This window comes from Hyperolius riggenbachi, chromosome 8, assembly GCF_040937935.1.
Source record: "Hyperolius riggenbachi isolate aHypRig1 chromosome 8, aHypRig1.pri, whole genome shotgun sequence".
Classification (NCBI taxonomy): domain Eukaryota; kingdom Metazoa; phylum Chordata; class Amphibia; order Anura; family Hyperoliidae; genus Hyperolius; species Hyperolius riggenbachi.
The window spans coordinates 261177863-261201459 of record NC_090653.1 but is presented as its reverse complement, the minus strand read 5'-3'; the positions used below and the strand labels follow the sequence as shown (position 1 = coordinate 261201459).

The window sequence follows — 23597 nt, the reverse complement described above, 5'->3', positions numbered from 1 at the left end:
ATGGCAGCAGCAGATAACACGAGGAGCGGGCGAGCGCAGTGTACATTGCCATGGCAGCAGCAGATAACACAAGGAGCCGGTGAGCGCAGCGTACATCCTCATAGAAGCAGCAGATAACACAAGGAGCCGGCGAGTGCAGTGTACATCCTCATGGAAGCAGCAGATAACACAAGGAGCCGGCGAGCGTAGTGTACAACACCATGCCAACAGCAGATAGCACGAGGAGTCGACGAGCCCAGCCTAAATCGCCATGGCAGGAGCAGATAACATGAGGAGCGGGCGAGCGCAGTGTACAACTCAATGGCAGCAGCAGATAACACAAGGAGCCGGCGAGCGCAGTGTACATCGCCATGGCAGCAGCAAATAACACAAGGAGCCGGCGAGCGCGGCGTTCATCACCATGACAGCAACAGATCACACGAGGAGCCGTTGAGTGCAGCAACATCACCACGGCAACAGCAAATAACACGAGGAGCCGTTGAGAGCGTACATTGCCATATCAGCAGCAGATAACACGAGGAGCCATTGAGCGCAGCGTACATCGCCATGGCAGCAGCAGATAACACGAGGAGCGCAGCGTACATCGCCATGGCAGCAGTAGATAACACGAGGAGCCGTTGAGTGCAGCGTACATCGCCATGGCAGCAGCAGATAACACGAGGAACCAGCGAGTGCAGCGTACATCGCCATGGCAGCAGCAGATAACACGAGGAGCTGTTGAGCGCAGCGTACATCGCCATGGCAGCAGTAGATAACACGAGGACCCAGCGAGCGCAGCGTACATTGCCATGGCAGCAGCAGATAACACAAGACGTGCAGCGTATATCGCCATGGCAGCAGCAGATAACACAAGACACGCAGCGTACATCGCCAGGTCAGCAGCAGATAACACGATGAGCCGTTGAGCGCACCGTACATCTCCATAGCAGCAGCAGATAACACACTCTAGTGGGCAAGGTGAGCCGGCTAACCCACTCTCATGATAAACTTGTTAAGATTGGCGTTAAGCTGCGTGTTGTTCCGGCACAATGGAGACACATTTTCCAGGATAAGATTATTACAAGGTTGGTGTTCCGCTGTCAGAGAACATGATGAGGCGGGATGGGAAATTATCTCCAGTGAGATCCTGCCAGCCCAGAACCTGGAGAGCGGAGGAGATTAGCTTAATAACTGCTCTGCCTTCCATACTAATCAGGGGCAGCCATTGCAGTGAATGCCTCAATTGCTCGATACAAGGGGACGCCAGCAAACGTACATCACCTAATACAAGGATTACATATGTATGTTATAGAACGTCATTAGACATTAATTGCGTACAATTTTTTTTTTGTAAGAGTATGTAATAAAAACGTAACAAACTCCTCATTTCATGCTAAGCAATTTCCTACTGCCTGATAACACCCTCCTTTTTCCTTTGCCTTTTTCCTTAGAGAGGAACTCCAGTGAAAATAATGTAATAGAAAAGTGCTTCATTTTTACAATAGTTATGTATAAATGATTTAGTCAGTGTTTGCCCATTGTAAAATCTTTTACATCCCTGATTTACATTCTGACATTTATTACATGGTGACATTTTTACTGTTGGCAAGTGATGTAGCTGCTGCATGCTTTTTTGGCAGTTGGAAACAGCTGTAAACAGCTATTTCCCACAATGCAACAAGGTTCACAGACAGGAAACTGCCAGTAGTACCACAGGCCTCAGAGTTTCTTGTGGGAGGGGTTTCACCACAATATCAGTCATACAGCGCCCCCTGATGGTCTGTTTGTGAAAAGGAATAGATTTCTCATGTAAAAGGGGGGTATCAGCTACTGATTGGGATAAAGTTCAATTCGTGGTCGGAGTTTCTCTTTAACCCCCTTGCCGTTCCAATTATCTCGGCAAGGGGGCGGCGCAGCACTTTTTAATTTTTTTTTTTTAAATTCATGTAGCTAGCCTAGCGCTAGCTACATGATAGCCGCTGACGAGCGGCATCCCCCTACCCACTTCGATCGCTGCCGGAAATCTTTGCAAGCAGGAAATCCCGTTCAGGACGACGGGGCGGGATGACAGGACGTCAGAGGGAATCCCGATCCACCCCTAAGCGCTGCTTGGCACTGATTGGCCAGGCTGCGCAGGGGTCTGGGGGGGGCAGCTCGGCGTGGTGGGTAGCGGCGAATCAGCGGGCAGCGGCGGCGATCGCGTACTACACGCAGCTAGCAAAGTGCTAGCTGCGTGTAGGGGAAAAAATTTCAAAAATCGGCCCAGCAGGGCCAGAGCAATTCTCCTGCGTGAGTTACCCCGAGCTCAGCTCAGGATAACCGGCAAGGAGGTTAACCTCCCTGGCGGTAAGCCCGAACTGAGTTCGGGCTAAGCCGCCGCGGAGGATTTCTCAGGCCCTGGTGGGCCGATTTGCATGATAGCACTTTGCTAGCTATGTGTACAAACCGATCGCCGCCGCTCCGCGCCGATTTGCCGCCGCTCCGTGCCGATTCGCCGCTACCCTCAGGCCCAGTGCGCAGCCTGGCCAATCAGTTCCAGGCAGCACTGAGGGGTGGATCGGGACTAGCTCTGACATCACGATGTCGCTGATGTCATCCCGATCATCGCCATGGCGACGGGGGAAGCCAAACAGGAAATCCCGTTCTGAACGGGATTTCCTGTTTGCTCTGATCGCTGGAGGCGATTGGAAGGGGAGGGGGGATGCCGCTGCACAGTGGCTATCATGTAGCTAGCGCTAGGCTAGCTACATGATTTTAAAAAAAAAATGAATGTTCTGCGTTGCCCCCTGGTGGTTTTAATAGACCGCCAGGGAGGTTAAAGGGAACTTAGAGAAACCGTAACTAAGAATTTAACTTCATCCCAATCAGTAGCTGAAGTAGGCTACCTGATCCGTGGGGCTAAGCAGCTCAGGTAGCCGCAAAAACCGCCACTCCCCACCGCTCCTGTGGGCCGCACCTATAGGTCACGACGCTGCAAGGATAGATTAATTCTCTCACCAGCGTGCAGGGAGGAGGGGGAGCGGCAGGGGGTGTGGCTAAGGAGAGCTTCCCAATGGCAGCTCTGAAAACCCTGCAGGAACGCCCCTGGCAGGCGTTTTGAACTGGGAATCCCTTTCCCACATGTTTACCTCCAATATGGCGACAAATAATATAGCTAACCTCGGGGGACTATAGCGCAGCGGTGGGGGGCAGAGAGCGGGGGTGGGGGGACACAGAGGCATGTCATAAGGCAGAGAACATGCCTCTGTGTCACATATCTGCCCCCCATCTGCCCATCTTGGGTTCTCTTTAAACTTACAACTTAGTGTTAACTTGACTACCAGTTCAAGCAAATTCCTACATTTATCTGGTTGGCAGGCGCCAGTCAGCCAATCAGGTGCACGGTCATACATCCTCTGCCTGCCGTACCAAATCTAGCAGGAATTGCATAAATTATCATTCAGGTGGGAGGCTTCGGTTGGACATAATCGTTGATTACATCTTTTACAGGGACCGCCGCGTGTAGGAATCTCCCACATGGTCCCCTCCCTAACCACTCACCTGTCAACCGCATCCTGGAAGCTGCAAAAACGAAATTAAAAATCACGAACGCTGGTTCGCACGACAGTCAGGGGGCCCCAGTCTCTCTCACTGGTGGGGGCCCCTAAACCACCACGCGATACCTAGAGGGAAATGCAGGTGAGTCCTGGACCTCTCACTTCCAGGGACTTCACCCCATCACCTCTAAACTGAATGCTAATGTATGCAATTCCTGCTAGATTTGGTACGGCAGGCAAAGGGTGTATAACAGTACACCTGATTGGCTGACTGGCGTCTGCTGACCAGATAAAGGTAGGAAAGTGCTTTAGCTGGGAGTGAGCAATTGTGTGTGTTACAGTTAGCATTCAGTTCAGAGGCAGTGGGGGTGAGTTCCCTGGTTGTGAGAGGTCCGGGGCCCACCTGAACTTCCCTCTGGGTATGACATGGTGGTTTAGGGGGCCCCGCAAGTGAGAGAGACTGGGGCGCCTGACTGACGTGCGAACCAGCGTTTGTGATTTTAGTGTTAACTTGTAAAGAAATGATGGGGGGAGGAGATAGTGGTGGAACAGTAATTCACAACTGGATGTTGTCACTTTTTTCCCTTTCTTCTTACGCTTTGTATGGACAGAGATCACATTATCAAATTTTTTGGTTCGTCCCCCATTGTTAATTTATGTGTTCCCATTTCTGTAAGAGTTGAGTCATCCCTTTCTTAATTGGTATATGGGTCATCTCTATTGTTTCATGGTCAAAGAAGTCCCACATAGCGGTTAGGCAGTCACTAAAGAGAGGTGGTATGCTTTGACGCCATTTTGCAGTTATACATTTTTTTGCCACCACTGTACCATTTTTGGGGTATTGTCATTGGAACACAATGTAGGAGGAATAATATTCTGGGTAGGATTTTTCATTTTGCCGAGTTCTATTTTTCCAATAATAGTCGAAGACATAACAACTAAAGATGTTTAACATTCCTGGCGGTGCATTTCTGTCTGGAATTAGGAGTCAAAAGCGGTACATTTTTTTCAAGACTTTTAGGCCTTAAATTCTTAAAGGACCACCATCGTGAAAAAAGTAGGCAGTTAAAATCTGACAGAACCGACAGGTTTTGGACCAGTCCATCTCTCTATGGGGTATTCTCATGGTTTTCTTTGTTTTCAACAGCATTTACTGAACAGCCGTTGAAAACTCTAACTGACAAAACAGTGTGCAAGTGAGTAGGGAGGCTGGCTCGTATCTTACTATTTTGGCAGTTAAAGGGACACTGTAGGGGGGGGGGTCGAGGGAAAATGAGTTGAAGTTACCCGGGGCTTCTAATGGTCCCCCGCAGGCATCCTGTGCCCGCACAGCCACTCACCGATGCTCTGGCCCCGCCTCCGGCTCACTCCTGGAATTTCAGACTTTAAAGTCAGAAAACCACTGCCCCTGCGTTGCTGTGTCCTCGCTCCTGCTGATGTCACCAGGAGCGTACATCGCCATACCAAGTATGGTCTGTGCCTGCACAGCACGCTCCTGGTGACATCAGCAGGAGCGAGGACACAGCAACGCAGGCGCAGTGGTTTTCTGAAATTCCAGGAGTGAGCCGGAGGCGGGGCCGGAGCATCGGTGAGTGGCTGTGCGGGCACAGGATGTCTGCGGGGGACCATTAGAAGTCCCGGGTAAGTTCAACTCATTTTCCCCTGACCCCCCTACAGTATCCCTTTAAACTGATGTTCAGGAAATGCTGTTGAAAGCAAAGAAAACCCTGAGAATCCTCCATGAAGAGATGGACTGGCCCAAAACCTGTCGGTTCTGTCAGATTTTAACAACCTACTTTTTTCTCAAATTGCAATAAAATGCAAGGTAAGTGTAACATCCTCACCCTTATTAATGGACAAAGTCTGAATCTGTTTTGTTTAGGGCTTAAACAGGTTAACGTCTCCTGTCCAAGATCTAACATTGATATATTGTGGTCGCTTCCACCCATAAGTTTATCTTCTATACACCTCTGTTGGGAGGTTGTAGTCATGTAGTTGTTCTTAGAACTGCAAAAGCAAATCAAGGAGTGTGACCATTCGAGTCCCAAAGATCTTGGGATCCGCACCGTCTACTCTGTTGACCTTAAAGGACAACTGACATGAAAGGTATACGGAGGCTGCCATAAGTATTTATTTTTAAACTATGCAGATTGCCTGGCTATCCTGCTTATCCTCTGTCACTAATACTTTTATCCATAGACCCTGAACAAGCATGCAGCATGTCAGGTGCTCTGACTGAAGTCTGCCTGGATTTGCCACAAGCTGATGAAAGATCAGCAGGACAGCCAGGGAAATAAATATGGAAGCCTCCATATCCCTCTCACTTCAAGTGCCCTTTAAAGGGAACCTTAACTGAGAGGGATATGGATGTTTCCTTTTAAACAATACCAGTTGCCTGGCAGTCCTGCTGATCTGTTGGGCTGCAGTAGTGGCTGAATCACACACCTGAAACAAGCATGCAGCTAATCCAGTCTGACTTCAGTCAGAGCACCTGATCTGCATGCTTGTTCAGGGGCTGTGGCTAAAAGTATTAGAGGCACAGGATCAGCAGGAGAGTCAAGCAACTGGTATTCTTTTACAAGGAAAAATCCCTAACCTTCTAAGTTTAGGTTCCCTTTAAAGCGAGAGTGATATGGAGGCTGCCATATTTATTTCCTTTTAAGCATAACTAGTTGCCTGGCTATCCTGCCGATCCTCTGCCTCTAATACTTTCAGCCATAGGCCCTGAACAAGCATGCAGCACATCAGGTGTTTCTGACATTATTGTCAGATCTGACAAGATTAGCTGCATGCTTGTTTCTGACACTACTGCATCCAAACAGACCAGCAGGGCTGCCAGGTAACTGGTATTGTTTAAAAAAACCACTGACACGAAAATCTTACCTATTTTACAATACATGTAAAAACATACAAATGAGAAGCATGTTTCTTCCAGAGTAAAATGAGCCATAAATGACTTTTCTCCTATGTTGCAGTCACTTGTTTAAAAGGAAATAAATATGGCAGCCTCCATATACCTCTCACTTCAGTTGTCCTTTAGGCCTCTTTCACATCTGCTGCGCTGAAAAACGTGTGAAAGCGCGTGGTAAAAAACGCATGCGCTTGTGCGCGCTTTAGTGCGCGTTTCTGTGCGTTGCGCTGCGCTTCTTTAAAGCAAGTTTTGTTTACTGTAGCAGCAGCAGTTGTCAATAAAACTTTGTTTTTGTATGTAAATGTATTTTTTTCTCCAATTAAGGGTAAAAAAGGCATGCGCTTCTATGCGCTTGTACGCGCTTCTATGCGCTAAAAAAGCGCACCCATTCACTTGCATTCATGTGAGCTTTACAGCTCAGTGCACAGAAATGCATGCAACACTACATTTGCTCAGAGCAGTGCATAGATGTGAACCAGCTACATTTAGTTTACATGGAAAAATCAATACCTTGCTGAATGCACAGGGCAATGCGCTGTGAAAAGCACACAGAAACGGCCCTGATGTGAACGAGGCCTACACTTTCAGTTGGTATGCATCAGTGTGCGTTAATATGCGTTAATATGCGTTAGTACGCGTTTTTTCCATAGAAGTGCATTGTGACAAAGATTTCAGTTAAAACGCGTTAAGTGTGAAAGGTGCAATACAAAACCATGGGTATTACTTTGAAAATCAGTTTTCTTTCCGTTTTAACTTAGAGCAACTGATTAAGTGTAAAAGGGCCCTAAATTGTTGGTTGCATCCTCTGCAACCCGACTTGTGAGTATTTCTTCCCTTTTTGAATCTCTTGGTGCAGAAACTATTACACTACTGGCTCCTGGTCTTTATCTTTGTTTATTCTCTCTGAAGTGGTACTATCTGTATTTATCTGCCTGTGAGTAATAACACATTATTTATGAGCAGGAGACATGAACTCTTCCTCACAGAATGATGGACACACAGAATCAGCTGTGGGCATATCTTCCTGGTCCATAGCTTCACAAACACACACAGCATAAATAATGCACGGTCTGCAAATAGACCTCTGGCTGTAGCAAAATCCTGCACAGAACTGCAGGAAGGACTCTGGAATGTCCACCAGTTTTAACCCTTTAGGTGACAATTTATTTAGAGGCTTGCAAGTGCTTCAGGCCAATTTATTTTTGCAGTGTGAGACAATAACAGAGGACTTCTGCATTCAGTTTCTGTATTTTCTGCTAGTAGAGAGAGATCAAAGCATTCCAAGAATTTGCAGCACAGCAAGTTCTGCCGACTGAGGTCAAAAGCAGTGTGCTTATCTCAAACGAGATAACTCAAAGAAGCTGCTAAAGTGTTAAAATAAAAGTGATAACAATATTACACAAAATCCCTACTAATTATTATTAAAGTGACACTGAAGTGAAAAAAACCTCATGATATCCACTCACCTAAAGGATTATTAGGAACGCCTGTTCAATTTCTCATTAATTCAATTATCTAATCAACCAATCACAAGGCCATTGCTTCAATGCATTTAGGGGTGTGGTCCTGGTCAAGACAATCTCCGGAACTCCAAACTGAATGTCAGAATGGGAAAGAAAGGTGATTTAAGCAATTCTGAGTGTGGCTGTTGTTAGTGCCAGATGGGCCGGTCTGAGTATTTCACAATCTGCTCAGTTACTGGGATTTTCACGCACAACCATTTTTAGGGTTTACAATGAATGGTGTGAAAAGGGAAAAACATCCAGTATGCGGCAGTCCTGTTGGCGAAAATGCCTTGCTGATGCTAGAGGTCAGAGGAGAATGGGCCGACTGATTCAAGCTGATAGAAGAGCAACGTTGACTATAATAGCCACTCGTTACAGCCGAGGTATGCAGCAAAGCATTTATGAAGCCACAAGACGCACAACCTTGAGGCGGATAGGCTACAATAGCAGAAGACCCCACCGGGTACCACTCATCTCCACTACAAATAGGAAAAAGAGGCTACAATTTGCACGAGCTCACCAAAATTGGACAGTTGAAGACTAGAAAAATGTTGCCTGGCAGTTATGAAGGCGAAAGGGGGTCGAACACTGTATTAGTATGGTGTTCCTAATAATCCTTTAGGTGAGTGTAATGAATTGGTTGTGTAGTACGGATAATGAATAGAACATTAGTAGCAAAGAAAATATAGTGTCATGTTTTTATTTTCAGGTATGTAGCTTTTTTATAACATTGTATCATTCTCTAATAATTGCAGTTTCCACAATACACTCAACATTTTAAATGATTTCACAGAGCAGGCTAATGACCCTTTGAACGTTTCTCTGCAGAAAAAAAACATAAAGAAGAAACAATGAGAGACCGTTGACATAAGTGCTTCAAGACAGTGCTGTCCACGACTTATAAAGTCGCAGAGGTCACAGAAGCTCTTTTGCATAGATAACTGAAGTTTCTGAACTCTTCCTGTACTGGAAACAAAGACTCATTTCTCTTATACAAGCCTTATTTTTAGCTGCACAGAAGAAAACTGCCCCGGGCATTTTCCCCCTGATGCTGTGCAAAGCATGATGGGATTTCTGATGTTGTTCTCGTTCTGCTGTTTTGGTGCAAATTTTTTTTTTTTTGACATTTTGAATTTGACATTTGAAGCCTAATGTGTGCAGCTGGGAGGGGTTATCAGGACACAGGACAGTTGGAACTGTGTCTCCTGCTCCCTGTCACCTCCTTTCAACCAAAAAGATGGCAGCCCCCATGAATCACAAACATTTGCCTGTTCTTTTAAAACAGGGTGGGTAAAAATTATATTACCTATCTATTCTAATTAACATAACTAATGTAACTTAATGACAGTATGTTTGTTTAGGTTGAAGTTCCTCTTTAAGTAAAACAGATCGGTAATATAATCTCTTACCCACCCTGTTTTAAAAGAACAGGCAAATGTTTGATTTTATGAGGGCAGCCATGTTTTTGGTTGAAAGGAGATGACAGGGAGCATGAGACCAGAGTTCCAACTGTCCTGTGCCTGATCACCCCCTCCCAGTTTCTAGGCAATGAGAACAACATAGGAAATCCCATCATGCTTTGCACAGTATCGGGGGGAAAATGCCCAGGCAGTTTTCTTTGAAGGGGCGGAGCTTAGCTTCAGTGCAGCTAAAAATGAGGCTTTAGTAAGAAAAATAAAGTTATGATGCTGTGAAACTGTAAGGGCACTTTCACACCAGAGCCCTTTTTCAGAGTTTTAACGCAAAGTCTATACTTTGCGTTAACCAAGGTAAAGGAAATTCCATAGACTCATTTTAGAATCAGAATCAGAATCATTTATTTCGCCAAGCATGAGCAATCATGCCCGGAATTATTTTGGCACATACATATAGCTCAGGAAGAAGACAGAGAGGAGTGCATAGCAACAGAGATAGAGATAGATTACATTACATTACATTTGCATACAAATTGCGTCAGAAAAATTACATACATCACAGTTCGTATAGTGGCCTAGGGCTGACCAGCGGTTAGCCTTGTTGGCCTAGTGCGGTGGTTGCTTCAGTTGACCGATCGGGAGCGGCGCAACCCGCCCCCCCCCCCCCCCCCCCCCCCCCGCTTGTTTGGGCCTGCACAGATGGAAGTATGTGGAGTGCGTTCAAGTGGCCGACAGCCGATGGGAAGAAGGAGTTCCTATGTCTCGCAGTCTTTGTGGGGATGGCACGAAGTCTACGGCCCAGAGGGAGCAAACTGAAGTAACGGTGGCCTGGGTGCGAGGGATCATTGGCAATCCTCAATGCCCTGGATTTCAGTCTCTTGTTGTGCAGTAGTGCAAGTGAGTGGAGGGGGCACCCGATGACCCTCTCCGCCGACCTAATGACCCTCTGTAGTTTGAGCTTGTCGCTGGCAGTGGCGCCAGCATACCAGACCAGGATTGAAGAGCAGAGGATTGACTCAATGGTGGCGGAGTAGAAGCTGGTCAGAATCTCTTGGGTCATGTAGACCTTCCTCAGTTGCCGTAGGAAATAAAGTCTCTGCTGTGCTTTCCGTTGGATGACAGTGATATTGGGCTTCAGCTGAGATCGCAGGAGATAGTGCCCAGAAGGCGTGCGTAGGGCACTCTGGCTACCTCGGTGCCGTCAATATAGATTGGAGTGGGGTGGGAGCAGACCTCCTGAAGTCAATGATTAGCTCGACAGTCTTTGCTGTGTTCAGCACCAGCCTGTTCTCCTTGCAACCAGTTGCAAATTCTCTCCACCTGCTGACAGCACTCCTGGATATTATCCTTAGTGACAAGGCCAACAATGGTAGTGTCATCGGCGAACTTGATGACCTTGACTTTCACACTTGACGCTGCGTTTCGATGCGTTGCGGTACGAAGCACCCCCGGCGCATTTTATAGTCGGGAATCGGCGTTTCCCCGTCGGGTTAATTGATACTACCCCCGCGACTCAGTGTCGCACCGCAGATTCCCAAGGACAGCTGCAGGCTAGTAAAACGCGTGCAGGAGAACGGCGCCTGCACGCGTTGTTAGATGTTACATAGTTACATAGTTATTTTGGTTGAAAAAAAAAAGACATACGTCCATCGAGTTCAACCAGTACAAAGTACAACTCCAGTCTGCTCCCTCACATATCCCTGTTGATCCAGAGGAAGGCGAAAAAAAACCCACAAGGCATGGTCCAAATTAACCCCAAAAGGGAAAAATTCCTTCCCGACTCCAGATGGCAATCAGATAGAATCCCTGGATCAACATCATTAGGCATTACCTAGTAATTGTAGCCATGGATGTCTTTCAACGCAAGGAAAGCATCTAAGCCTCCTTTAAAGGGGAACTGAAGAGAGAGGTATATGGAGGCTGCCATGTTTATTTCCTTTTAAGCAATACCAGTTGCCTGGCAGCCCTGCTGATCCTCTGCCTCTAATACTATTAGCCATAGCCCCTGAGCAAGCATGCAGCAGGTGTTCAGACTTCAAAGCCAGATCTGACAAGACTAGCTGCATGCTTGTTTCTGTGTTATTCAGATACTACTGCAGAGAAATAGACCAGCAGGGATGCCAGGAAACTGGTATTGATTAAAAGGAAATAAATATGGCAGCCTCCGTATACCTCTTACTTCAGTTCCCCTTTAAAAGCAGGTATAGAGTTTGATGTAAAACAGGCCTTAGAGAAACACCAAGCCTTTTCAGTGCTGCGAAGTAGATTTTTAGTCTGGAATTTCACTTGAAGTATTTATAATAACACTGCATATAGTAAAATGAACGGGTTTACGTCACTAATATTTGGCGCACATTTGTTATATGTGTTAAACAATCGATGTCTGATGGGTATCGATTATCACAGCTTAGCCGTGTGCCCCACTCAATGTCAGATTACATCTCGGCAAGGATCCGATTCAAAACACATCTCACTGCGGCAGCTGCAATGCCAATCCTAGGAGCCTTTATGTGCCAGTTTGTATGTGGTTCATAATGGTTTATAACAGCTGTGTTACTTAGTTACCAATCTAACTACAGTACTGTTCACACCACGAAATACACTCCTGCACACAGGAGCATTGCTTATAAGGGGGAAGGGGGGAAATGATTAGTCTGAATGAGGACAGATGAGCAGGGGGGGGGGGGGGGGGGGGGGGTCACAGGCGTTAATATCTGCCTGTCCTGACGTCTTCTCTTCAGGGTACAGGTGACCCTCTGCCCCCCCCCCTTCTTGGCAGTGCGGCGGCGGCCATGTTTCTGAAGACTGCCGAAGCTCTTTGGATACCTCTGCCTGCTTGGCTGTAACCTGCCCCCCAGATCGGCAACCACCAATCAGGCTGTGACTGTCAAGCTGGGGCTGTCCCAGCCACACAGGTGAGTGTGGCCAAAGGGTTGAAGGGCTTGGGGAGTGAAGAGATTACCTGCCTGGAGGGATGACACCAGGACAGGCAAGTATTTAACCCCCGCAACCTCCCCACATCCTCCACCATTTAGACCATGGCTGGGCAAAGTTCACATTCCTGAAATAGTTACCCTGCTCTCCTTCCCCCCATCCCTCCCTGCAGAGTCGCGAGGAGCAGTAACAGGGTAACTTAATATTCACCTGATCGCCAATTCCCGCCTCACGTCTTCATGGCAACAGGGCGTCACATGACTCAATGCCGGGACGTGCCAGCGTATTACAAGCTGGCTGCCGTAGTTTGCCCAGTGCTGATTTAGACAGTCATTTTTCAGCTCAAGTACTCTTTAATGGTTAGTACTGTGACTTTGCCTCCCGCCGCCTTCCTTCATTGACTTCAGTTGTACTTGGCCTGTAGCGCTGGTTGCTGCGTTCCGATACTGTACCAGAGTCACGACTTACATCACATCAGCTTACTGACATTAACAAACACGGCTGTTTCCATCAAAGCTCGGAAAAACAACATTCAATCACAAAACTTTGTTTCCTCTCATAACGTTGGCCCAGCTGTGAGCCGGAATCAATAGCTATTGATCTGCCTGTCTGTACGAGATCCTGAAACACACAAACTGGATAAAACTACTCAACATTCCAGAGCCGTCTGATCCTGCCTCGTGCCCAGCGGGGTGACGTGTTACCTTCTGATCGCTAGACAGGGTTCAGGGCGATTCTGTGGTGGGCATCAGCTGACCTACCTTGCGGGTTATAAAACTCCAGAACCATTTACATAACCAAAGAGCCAAACAATATTTGGATTTGCCACTCTATAAGAGAGAAGCCTGCAGGGTCCAACAATACAATACTTGCCACCACACCTGGGCCTGCTGTCTCAAGCTATTATCAAAATTTTAATAAAGGTTGCATTTAAGGTTACACAAATTGCACTTCACACATTAAAACAAATACTACATTTAAAAACATACATATGGTCAGTGACCAGGATCAAATTAGCAATCTGCTCGGGCCATCTGAAATAAGAGCACATAGCAATCGCCCAGCTACAAGCCTGTGCAAAAAGCCAGTGCTAGATATCAGATTTTTGGCCTTGGAGGCCAGTGTGTCTCCCCCCACCGCCCCTGCCTTTCCTCCAGTGAGTCTCCCCCCACCGCCACTGCCCTTCCTCCAGTGTGTCTCCCCCCACCGACCCTGCCTTTCCTCCAGTGCGTCTCCCACCACCGCCCCTGCCTTTCCTCCAGTGTGTCTCCCCCCACCGCCCCTGCCTTTCCTCCAGTGCGTCTCCCCCACCGCCCCTGCCTTTCCTCCAGTGCGTCTCCCACCCACCGCCCCTGCCTTTCCTCCAGTGTGTCCCCCCCCCCCACCGCCCCTGCCTTTCCTCCAGTGCGTCTCCCACCACCGCCCCTGCCTTTCCTCCAGTGCGTCTCCCCCCACCGCCCCTGCCTTTCCTCCAGTGTGTCTCCCCCCACCGCCCCTGCCTTTCCTCCAGTGCGTCTCCCACCACCGCCCCTGCCCTTTCCTCCAGTGTGGTCTCCCCCACTGCCCCTGCCTTTCCTCCAGTGCGTCTCCCCCCACCGCCCCTGCCTTTCCTCCAGTGTGTCTCCCCCCACCGCCCCTGCCTTTCCTCCAGTGCGTCTCCCACCACCGCCCCTGCATTTCCTCCAGTGTGTCTCTCCCACTGCCCCTGCCTTTCCTCCAGTGTGTCTCCCCCCACCGCCCCTGCCTTTCCTCCAGTGTGTCTCCCCCCACCGCCCCTGCCTTCCTCCAGTGTGTCTCCCCCCACCACCCCTGCCTTTCCTCCAGTGCGTCTCCCCCCCACCGCCCCTGCCTTTCCTCCAGTGTGTCTCCCCCCACCGCCCCTGCCTTTCCTCCAGTGTGTCTCCCCCCACCGCCCCTGCCTTTCCTCCAGTGTGTCTCCCCCCACCGCCCCTGCCTTTCCTCCAGTGCGTCTCCCACCACCGCCCCTGTCATTCCTCCAGTGTGTCTCCCCCAATGCCCCTGCCTTTCCTCCAGTGTGTCTCCCCCCACCGCCCCTGCCTTTCCTCCAGTGTGTCTCCCCCACTGCCCCTGCCTTTCCTCCAGTGTGTCTCCCCCCACCGCCCCTGCCTTTCCTCCAGTGTGTCTCCCCCCACCGCCCCTGCCTTTCCTCCAGTGTGTCTCCCCCCACCGCCCCTGCCTTTCCTCAGTGCGTCTCCCCACCACCGCCCCTGTCTTTCCTCCAGTGTGTCTCCCCCACTGCCCCTGCCTTTCCTCCAGTGTGTCTCCCCCCACCGCCCCTGCCTTTCCTCCAGTGTGTCTCCCCCCACCGCCCCTTGCCTTTCCTCCAGTGTGTCTCCCCCCACCGCCCCTGCCTTTCCTCCAGTGCGTCTCCCACCACCGCCCCTGTCATTCCTCCAGTGTGTCTCCCCCACTGCCCCTGCCTTTCCTCCAGTGTGTCTCCCCCCACCGCCCTGCCTTTCCTCCAGTGTGTCTCCCCCACCGCCCCTGTCTTTCCTCCAGTGTGTCTCCCCCCACCGCCCGTGCCTTTCCTCCAGTGTATCTCCCCCCACCGCCCGTGCCTTTCCTCCAGTGTGTCTCCCCCCACCGCCTGTGCCTTTCCTCCAGTGTGTCTCCCCCCACCGCCCCTGCCTTACCTCCAGTGTGCCTCCCCCCACCGCCCCTGCCTTTCCGCCAGTGTGTCTCCCCCACCGCCCCTGCCTTTCCTCCAGTGTGTCTCCCCCCACCGCCCCTGCCTTTCCTCCAGTGTGTCTCCCCCACCGCCCCTGCCTTTCCTCCAGTGTGTCTCCCCCACCGCCCCTGCCTTTCCTCCAGTGTGTCTCCCCCACCGCCCCTGCCTTTTCTCCAGTGTGTCTCCCCCCCACTGTCCTGCATTTCCTCCAGTGCGTCACCCCAACCCGCCCCCCCCCCCCCACACACACACACACACACAAACACTGCCTCTCCTCCAGTGCGTCTCCCCCCACCACCGCCTCTCCTCCAGTGTTTCTCCCTCCACCAACGCTGCCTCTCCTTCAGTGTGTCACCCCAACCTGACCCCCCCCCCCCCCCCAACTACCTCTGCTCCAGTGTGTTATCCCTCCACCCCCACCACCACTGCGTTTCCCCCAGTGTGTCACCCTCCCCCTGCTACCACCGGTGCCTCTCCCCCCATTGTGTCAGCCTCCCCCCGCCACCACAATCGCCTTTCCTCGGGTGTGCGCCCCCTCCACCAACTCTTCTCCAGTATGTCACCTCCCCACACCACCGCTGCCACTCCTCCAATGTGTCTGCCCCCCCCCCCCCCCCCCCAATACCACCACCACTGCCTCTCCTCCAATGTGTCCGCCCACTACCAATACCACTGCCTCTCCTCCAATGTGTCTGCCCCTCCCACTACCACCACCACTGCCACTCCTCCAATGTGTCCGCCCACTACCAATACCACTGCCTCTCCTCCAATGTGTCTGCCCCTCCCACTACCACCACCACTGCCTCTCCTCCAATGTGTCTGCCCCCCCACTACCACCACCACTGCCTCTCCTCCAATGTGCCCCCACTACTACCACCACCACCACCACTGCCTCTCCTCCAATGTGTCCACCCCCCACCCCCACTACCACCTCTCCTCCAATGTGCTCGCCCACTACCACCACCACTGCCTCTCCTTCAATGAGTTCCCCCCCCCCCCCCCTACCACCACCTCTCCACCAATGTGTCCGCCCACTACCACCACCACTGTCTCTCCTTCAATGTGCCCCCCACTACCACCACCACTGCCTCCACTCCAATGTGCCAGCCCCCCACTGCCACACCACTGCCTCTTCTCCAATGTGTCCGCCCCCCCCCCCACTACCACCATCACTGCCTCTCCTCCAATGTGCCCCCCCTCACCACTGCCTCTCCACCAATGTGCCCCCCCCCCACTACCACCACCACTGCCTCTCCTCCAATGTGTCCCCCCACTACTACCACCATCACCTCTCCTCCAATGTGCCCCCCCCACTACCACCACCACTGCCTCTCCTCCAATGTGTCCCGCCCACTACCACCACCACTGCCTCTCCTCCAATGTGTCCGCCCACTACCACCATCACTGCCTCTCCTCCAATGTGTCCGCCCCCACCCCCCACTACCACCACCACTGCCTCTCCTCCAATGTGTCCGCCCACTACCACCATCACTGCCTCTCCTCCAATGTGTCCGCCCCCACCCCCCACTACCACCACCACTGCCTCTCCTCCAATGTGTCCGCCCACTACCACCACCACTGCCTCTTCTCCAATGTGTCACCCCCACCACCTCGGCATCAGGCACATATGGTTGAATTAAATAAGGAGGTACCCCGGGTGAATCAAACTAGAGCTAACAGGAGTACACCTGAGGAACAGAGTTGTCACCAGGAAATGTGGCGTACCAACTATTGCCAATAAAAGTTTGCAAAACGCCTCTTTACTTCTACTACACAACACAAAACCCATAACGCTGCCAATGTTATCTGCTCCGCCCTCCTCTAATCAATTATTGTCATTAAGTCACAGAGCACCACACACCATTACTGAGCATCTTTGGAGTCCATCGTTAATTAAAACACAGCAGATTTTTCTGAAGCTTCAGAAGTTTTGCAAATTAGCATTAATTTAGAAACCAACAGATGTCACAGAAACGTACGAGTCGTACATCAACAGAAACCCTAGTAGGCAGTTTGGAATGTGGGGGAGAGGAGACGGCCCTTCTGAAAACCATATGATAGCAGTATGGTGATCAGGGCAACTCTGTGCGGGAACAAAGCTCAGCGGCACCCCCTGCTGGCCTTCCTGCAGCACAGCATGAAATGTTCCAGAGGCCCAGAAAGTAATTTTCACCTACCTTGAGCTTCATCAGACTTGCAAGGTCTTTTTTGGCAGCCTCGTAGATGGCATTGAGGTGTCTATTGACGCTAAACTCCGGGATCATCAGATCCTCCTCCTTGTAGTGATAAATGGCGGATGGAGTCTCTGTGACAGTCACAGACTTCTTCATGGCGGGCTGTGGGAGAAAAATCAGTAAGTTTTAGGCTCAGTTCTGCTAAGAAATAACAGCGAGTAGATGGTTGGTCCACCTAACAGAGATGATATACCGGTATTTGTAGATGAAATAAGATAATCTGAGTCATCCAGAAGGCACAGGTCTATCATACAGAGACATTTCCAAGCACATCAAGGAGCCGGGGCTTACAGCAAAGTCCCCGTAACTCAGACAACCGGAAGTGCTAGATGTCGCTGGAGGCTTGGTAAGTATTATGGGGTATTCAAGTGTTCACACTTTACCCACCTTGTAGGTCAATTTGTAGACCCTCGTGCCAGTGCCCGACTCCTGCAGGTGAACCACTCCTGCACAATGGTAGTAATAGTAGCACAAATGGAGACGGCACACAACTGGCTTCAGCAAATAACTGTATTTGGTAGCATACAGAGGCACAGACCTGACATGTTTCGGGCAGAGCCCTTCCTTAAGTAGGTGTCCACTCAAAACATGTCGTGTGTGTGCCTCTGTATGCTAGCAAATACAGTTATTTTCTGAAGCCAGTTGTGTGCCGTCTCCATTTGTGCTACTAAGTATTTAGGGGAGGATTTAGCTTTTTAGGCTAGTTGCTAAAGCAACCGGCCAGCATTAGGCGATCCCCTCTGGTGATGGATCCCGGGGACTTTCAGTCTACAAATCAGGGGTGTTGCTAGGCTCCTAAGAGATGCGGGCACTTTTGGGCATTACAGCTGGAAAATGGGTGTGGCCACGCACCAGAATGTGGGTGTGGTCATGGGTGGAGCCAAATTTACATTAAATTAACAGCGGTCTAAGTAGGCCTGCTCAGAAAAATGTTGGATGAAGCCTCCTCTCCATTAATACAAAAAACAGCATATCACATAAATAGGCAGTGTCACTGAAACATAACTAGGCAGAGTTACCTGACTTCTGTGCTGGAAGTAATGGCTTTCTGCTACGTGGGCTGGCCTGTCACCAGGTTATCTGGCAGTTCCCCCATAGCATTCCTTGACCTTCTAGTGGACCACCTCCCATGCTCCCACAGGCCTCTCATTGAGGCACCACAACTCCCAGCATGCCTCCATAGAAGAACCACAGCTCTCTGCATGCCCCCATAAAGGCATCACTGCGCCCAGCATGGCACCACAGCTCCCAGTATGCCCACATAGAGACACCATAGTACCCAGCATACCCCCGATTCATGCACCACAGCTTCCAGGCATGCCCGTCATTGAGGCACCACAACTGACTCTGCCTGGGGGACATCCAGGGCACCCCAGAATAAATCCGGGGCACGTGCCACCGATCTTTGCGGCTAGCGACACCCCTGCTACAAATTAAATGTAACTGTTACACTCACAGATTGCACTAATATACAACACACAGCAACAAACTGTCACTTGAAATGAAGGATCTTAGTGCTCTGAAAATGCGGCAGCATTCTCAAAATATAGCCAACCCACCTCGTCACGGTCAGAGACTTATCTGGGCAATATAGCGGCAACCAGAGAGAGCGGGGGAGGGCACACAGTAGTCATGCTGCAAACTTCACATGTGGGAAGCGCCTAATGATGTCACTTCCGCATAGGAAGTGCTCCGTGTCCACGGACACCATGCGGCCTCTCTCTCTTTGGTCACCGCTGATCTGATGTCTGAGCGACGAGGAGGCACCGGGGCAGAAATGGTGGTGCAGCTCAGAGGCAGGCATAACGCCCACAGTGCTATGGAACCCATGGCAAGAGCTATGCCAGCACCCCTCTAGATATGCCACTGATCACGGTTCCCTCCTTAGGATTGGTCCATTCATACCAGTGCTGTGTCCAAATTTCCTAGATAGAGTATTACAAAAAACACTATCTTTTGAACCAGTGTGTGTGTGTATGGGGGGGGGGGCTGAAATTTGGCACATGGGTAATTTGTAGTGGCCCCTCCCTACCCTCATGCTCAGTGGAAACTTTCCCCACCCCACCCCGCCCAAATGTATTGGTCAGGAGGTTTTGTCCATTAGTGATCACTTCCAATCGTTCATACGAAAAATAGTTTGTAAACGATTGTTCAGCAAATTTTGAAGTTAGTGGCCACCTTAAGGAATTGGTTTCCATACACAGAACACAATCACAGGGCTGCCGTTACCTCTCCCTAATAAAGACACAAAAGCAGATTATGGAATCAGCCACCTGATTGATCAGTAACAATTAGGAAGAAAGCCCGGCTTCCCTGGAGATCAGACCATGTGACCGAAGAGAGGGCGGCACAGCTGATGCAATTGTGACGCCTGAATCCAGTCAGACGTCATCCTATTCCCCTAAGGACCATCCGCAGATTGCCAGCGGGAAACATATGGCACATCCTCAAGCCATTAATCAGCTCCTTGACACCAGTCAATTGTAAACAATGTCACCGTAATTCAATGTAGGTGAATTAGCATTTTCTGCTTTAATGGTGCATAAAGCGGGCGAGGATTATAACCAGTCAGGTGTACACCGCTGTCTGTGACACCAGAGAAGAGGACTCTATCCTCATTTCCTGCTGAATCATAATCTGCAAATTCCCAGACTCTAAATGCATGGTGATTGTGGGTGTGCTGTGTGGCGAGTGCCAGTGGGGTCTCCGCCTCCTCACACTAGAGTGAGGAAGTGCTGGTGGGGTCTCCGCCTCCTCACACTAGAGTGAGGAAGTGCTGGTGGGGTCTCCGCCTCCTCACACTAGAGTGAGGAAGTGCTGGTGGGGTCTCCGCCTCCTCACACTAGAGTGAGGAAGTGCTGGTGGGGTCTCCGCCTCCTCACACTAGAGTGAGGAAGTGCCGGTGGGGTCTCCGCCTCCTCACACTAGAGTGAGGAAGTGCCGGTGGGGTCTCCGCCTCCTCACACTAGAGTGAGGAAGTGCCGGTGGGGTCTCCGCCTCCTCACACTATAGTGAGGAAGTGACGGTGGGGTCTCCGCCTCCTCACACTAGAGCGTGGAAGTGACCCGGCACCAGCTTGCGCGCAGTAGCTCCACCAGATTGCACACAGGGCAGCACGATTATGTTATTATGAGGCGCAGCGTTGTACTGAAGGAGAGCAAAGTTTGATCCACATAGCCTGACACCGTGCCGGACTAAATACGGCAGCAGCGCAGGCAGCCCAAATATGCCCATGTAATGATTATATTACGCAGTGCATCGGTGATGGATGGGGCCGGCGGCAATCAGAGCGTCAGACTAAAGGTGCCCATACATCAGATGATATATGGGCAGATTGACAAAGAGACAAATCTCTCTCTGATTGAATCTGATCGGAGAGAGATCTGTCGGCTGCCCATACACCGCAGGCCAATTCCCGATTAATTTTAGCATGAAATCTGTCGTGAAGCGGCCTTGTGACGCAGCTGCTCAGTCCGCATACACGTACTTCACATGGTTGCCGGCATAAATGTTGGCGCATGTGTGATGTCTCACTCACCCATATTACGCCGGTAACCACACTGGGAAAGTGTATGAAGATGAAGCCAGCAGTGGATACAGACAGGTAAAGAATGCTACACCGATCAGATCACCTGATGTGTGGCCAACTTTAATCCGTCACTTTTATCTAAAGAGGCTGAAACTGTCACGGATTTCATTTGGCAGCAGCGCCCCCTAGCGGTAGCCATTTTACCTATGCCGCTACATGTCCAACATTGTGAATATGTCCAGGAAAATGCCTGGACATAGCTCAACTCAAACTCACATGAAGCCAGTGGATACACTTAACACTTCCTATATCTTAGTTTTGGTTAAGGAATGTAGGAACGACTGCCATATAGGCACATAACAAAACAAAATAGTTAAGCGCTAACTATTGTTGGCCAACAATGGTTGCAATGTATTGAGAACCAAACAGAGGGCACTGTGATTTTCACAACAAAGGAGGCCTTTCCCTTTAAGACGTATTTAAAAAAGAAAAAAAAAGTGGTAATTGGTCGCGTGGTATGGCTACAATTTTTTTTTTATTTTAACAAGTAATTTTTCTATAAGATTGGTGTTCTACAGGAAGCTCTGCATCTTCTAGCAGAGAACAGGCTGAGACTTGCTTGTACGACACATCATTATGTGCAAGGTACACACTGATCCGTACCTTCCGTACAGCAATATGTACATTCACAGCTTCACATCTCGCGCGTTTCCCCTACGAGCCGGCACAAGACACGGCCAGAGCAAACTGTCCTCTACAAGCCCACACAGGACATGGCCAGAGCAAACTGTCCTCTACAAGCCCACACAGGACATGGCCAGAGCAAACCATCCTCTACAACCCCACACAGGACACGGCCAGAGCAAACCATCCTCTACAAGCCCCCACAGGACACGGCCAGAGCAAACCATCCTCTACAAGCTCACACAGGACACGGCCAGAGCAAACCATCCTCTACAAGCCCACACAGGACACGGCCAGAGCAAACCATCCTCTACAAGCCCCCACAGGACACGGCCAGAGCAAACCTTCCTCTACAAGCCCCCACAGGACACAGCCAGAGCAAACCATCCTCTACAAGCCCACACAGGACACGGCCAGAGCAAACCTTCCTCTACAAGCCCCCACAGGACACAGCCAGAGCAAATCATCCTCTACAAGCCCCCACAGGACACGGCCAGAGCAAACCATCCTCTACGAGCCCACACAGGACACGGCCAGAGCAAACCATCCTCTACGAGCCCCCACAGGACACAGCCAGAGCAAACCATCCTCTACAAGCCCCCACAGGACGCAGCCAGAGCAAACCATCCTCTACAAGCCCACACAGGACACGGCCAGAGCAAACCATCCTCTACAAGCCCACACAGGACACGGCCAGAGCAAACCATCCTCTACAAGCCCCCACAGGACACAGCCAGAGTAAACCATCCTCTACAAGCCCCCACAGGACACGGCCAGAGCAAACCATCCTCTACGAGCCCACACAGGACACGGCCAGAGCAAACCATCCTCTACGAGCCCCCACAGGACACGGCCAGAGCAAACCATCCTCTACAAGCCCACACAGGACACGGCCAGAGCAAACCATCCTCTATCAGCCCCCTCAGGACACGGCCAGAGCAAACCATCCTCTACAAGCCCCCACAGGACACGGCCAGAGCAAACCATCCTCTACAAGCCCCCACAGGACACGGCCAGAGCAAACCTTCCTCTACAAGCCCCCACAGGACATGGCCAGAGCAAACCATCCTCTACAAGCCCCCACAGGACACGGCCAGAGCAAACCATCCTCTACAAGCCCCCACAGGACATGGCCAGAGCAAACCATCCTCTACAAGCCCCCACAGGACACGGCCAGAGCAAACCATCCTCTACGAGCCCACACAGGACACAGCCAGAGAAAACCATCCTCTACAAGCCCACACAGGACACGGCCAGAGCAAACCATCCTCTACAAGCCCACAGAGGACACAGCCAGAGCAAACCTTCCTCTACAAGCCCACACAGGACACGGCCAGAGCAAACCATCCTCTACAAGCCCACAGAGGACACGGCCAGAGCAAACCATCCTCTACAAGCCCACAGAGGACACGGCCAGAGCAAACCATCCTCTACAAGCCCCCACAGGACACGGCCAGAGCAAACCATCCTCTACGAGCCCACACAGGACACAGCCAGAGAAAACCATCCTCTACAAGCCCACACAGGACACGGCCAGAGCAAACCATCCTCTACAAGCCCACAGAGGACACAGCCAGAGCAAACCTTCCTCTACAAGCCCACACAGGACACGGCCAGAGCAAACCATCCTCTACAAGCCCACAGAGGACACGGCCAGAGCAAACCATCCTCTACAAGCCCACAGAGGACACGGCCAGAGCAAACCATCCTCTACGAGCGCACAGAGGACACGGCCAGAGCAAACCTTCCTCTACAAGCCCCTACAGGACACAGCCAGAGCAAACTATCCTCTACAAGCCCACACAGGACACGGCCAGAGCAAACCTTCCTCTACAAGCCCACACAGGACACGGCCAGAGCAAACTGTCCTCTACAAGCCCACACAGGACACGGCCAGAGCAAGCCTTCCTTTACAAGCTCACACAGGACACGGGCAAAGCCCCTCATGTACAGAGGAAAAAGCTGTGAACAAAAAGCTCTGTGCTACCGCGTAGGCGCAGTGCGGTTGCACTCGTACATGGGGGGGGGGGGGGATGAGTGTAGCCCCAACAGTAAATATGAGAAGTTCTTTGTCGATTTACTTACAGGGTCGCAGCGTTAGATCAGTGGGGTCAAACATGATGGAGGAAGTCTCAGGACTGTCTAGAGCAGGCATGGGCAAACTTGGCCCTCCAGCCGTTA

General features: G+C 50.7%; 1 protein-coding gene across 3 annotated transcripts in view; it reads right to left on the bottom strand.

Moving 5' to 3' along the window:
- Nucleotides 1–23597, bottom strand: part of PNPLA7 (patatin like phospholipase domain containing 7) — a 412399-nt gene that overhangs the window by 272722 nt on the left and 116080 nt on the right. For all 3 annotated transcript variants that reach the window (XM_068248745.1, XM_068248744.1, XM_068248743.1), the window contains one exon: nucleotides 17147–17305. In XM_068248745.1, the coding sequence (XP_068104846.1) occupies nucleotides 17147–17305 (159 nt within the window). The remainder of the gene's footprint in view (nucleotides 1–17146; nucleotides 17306–23597) is intronic.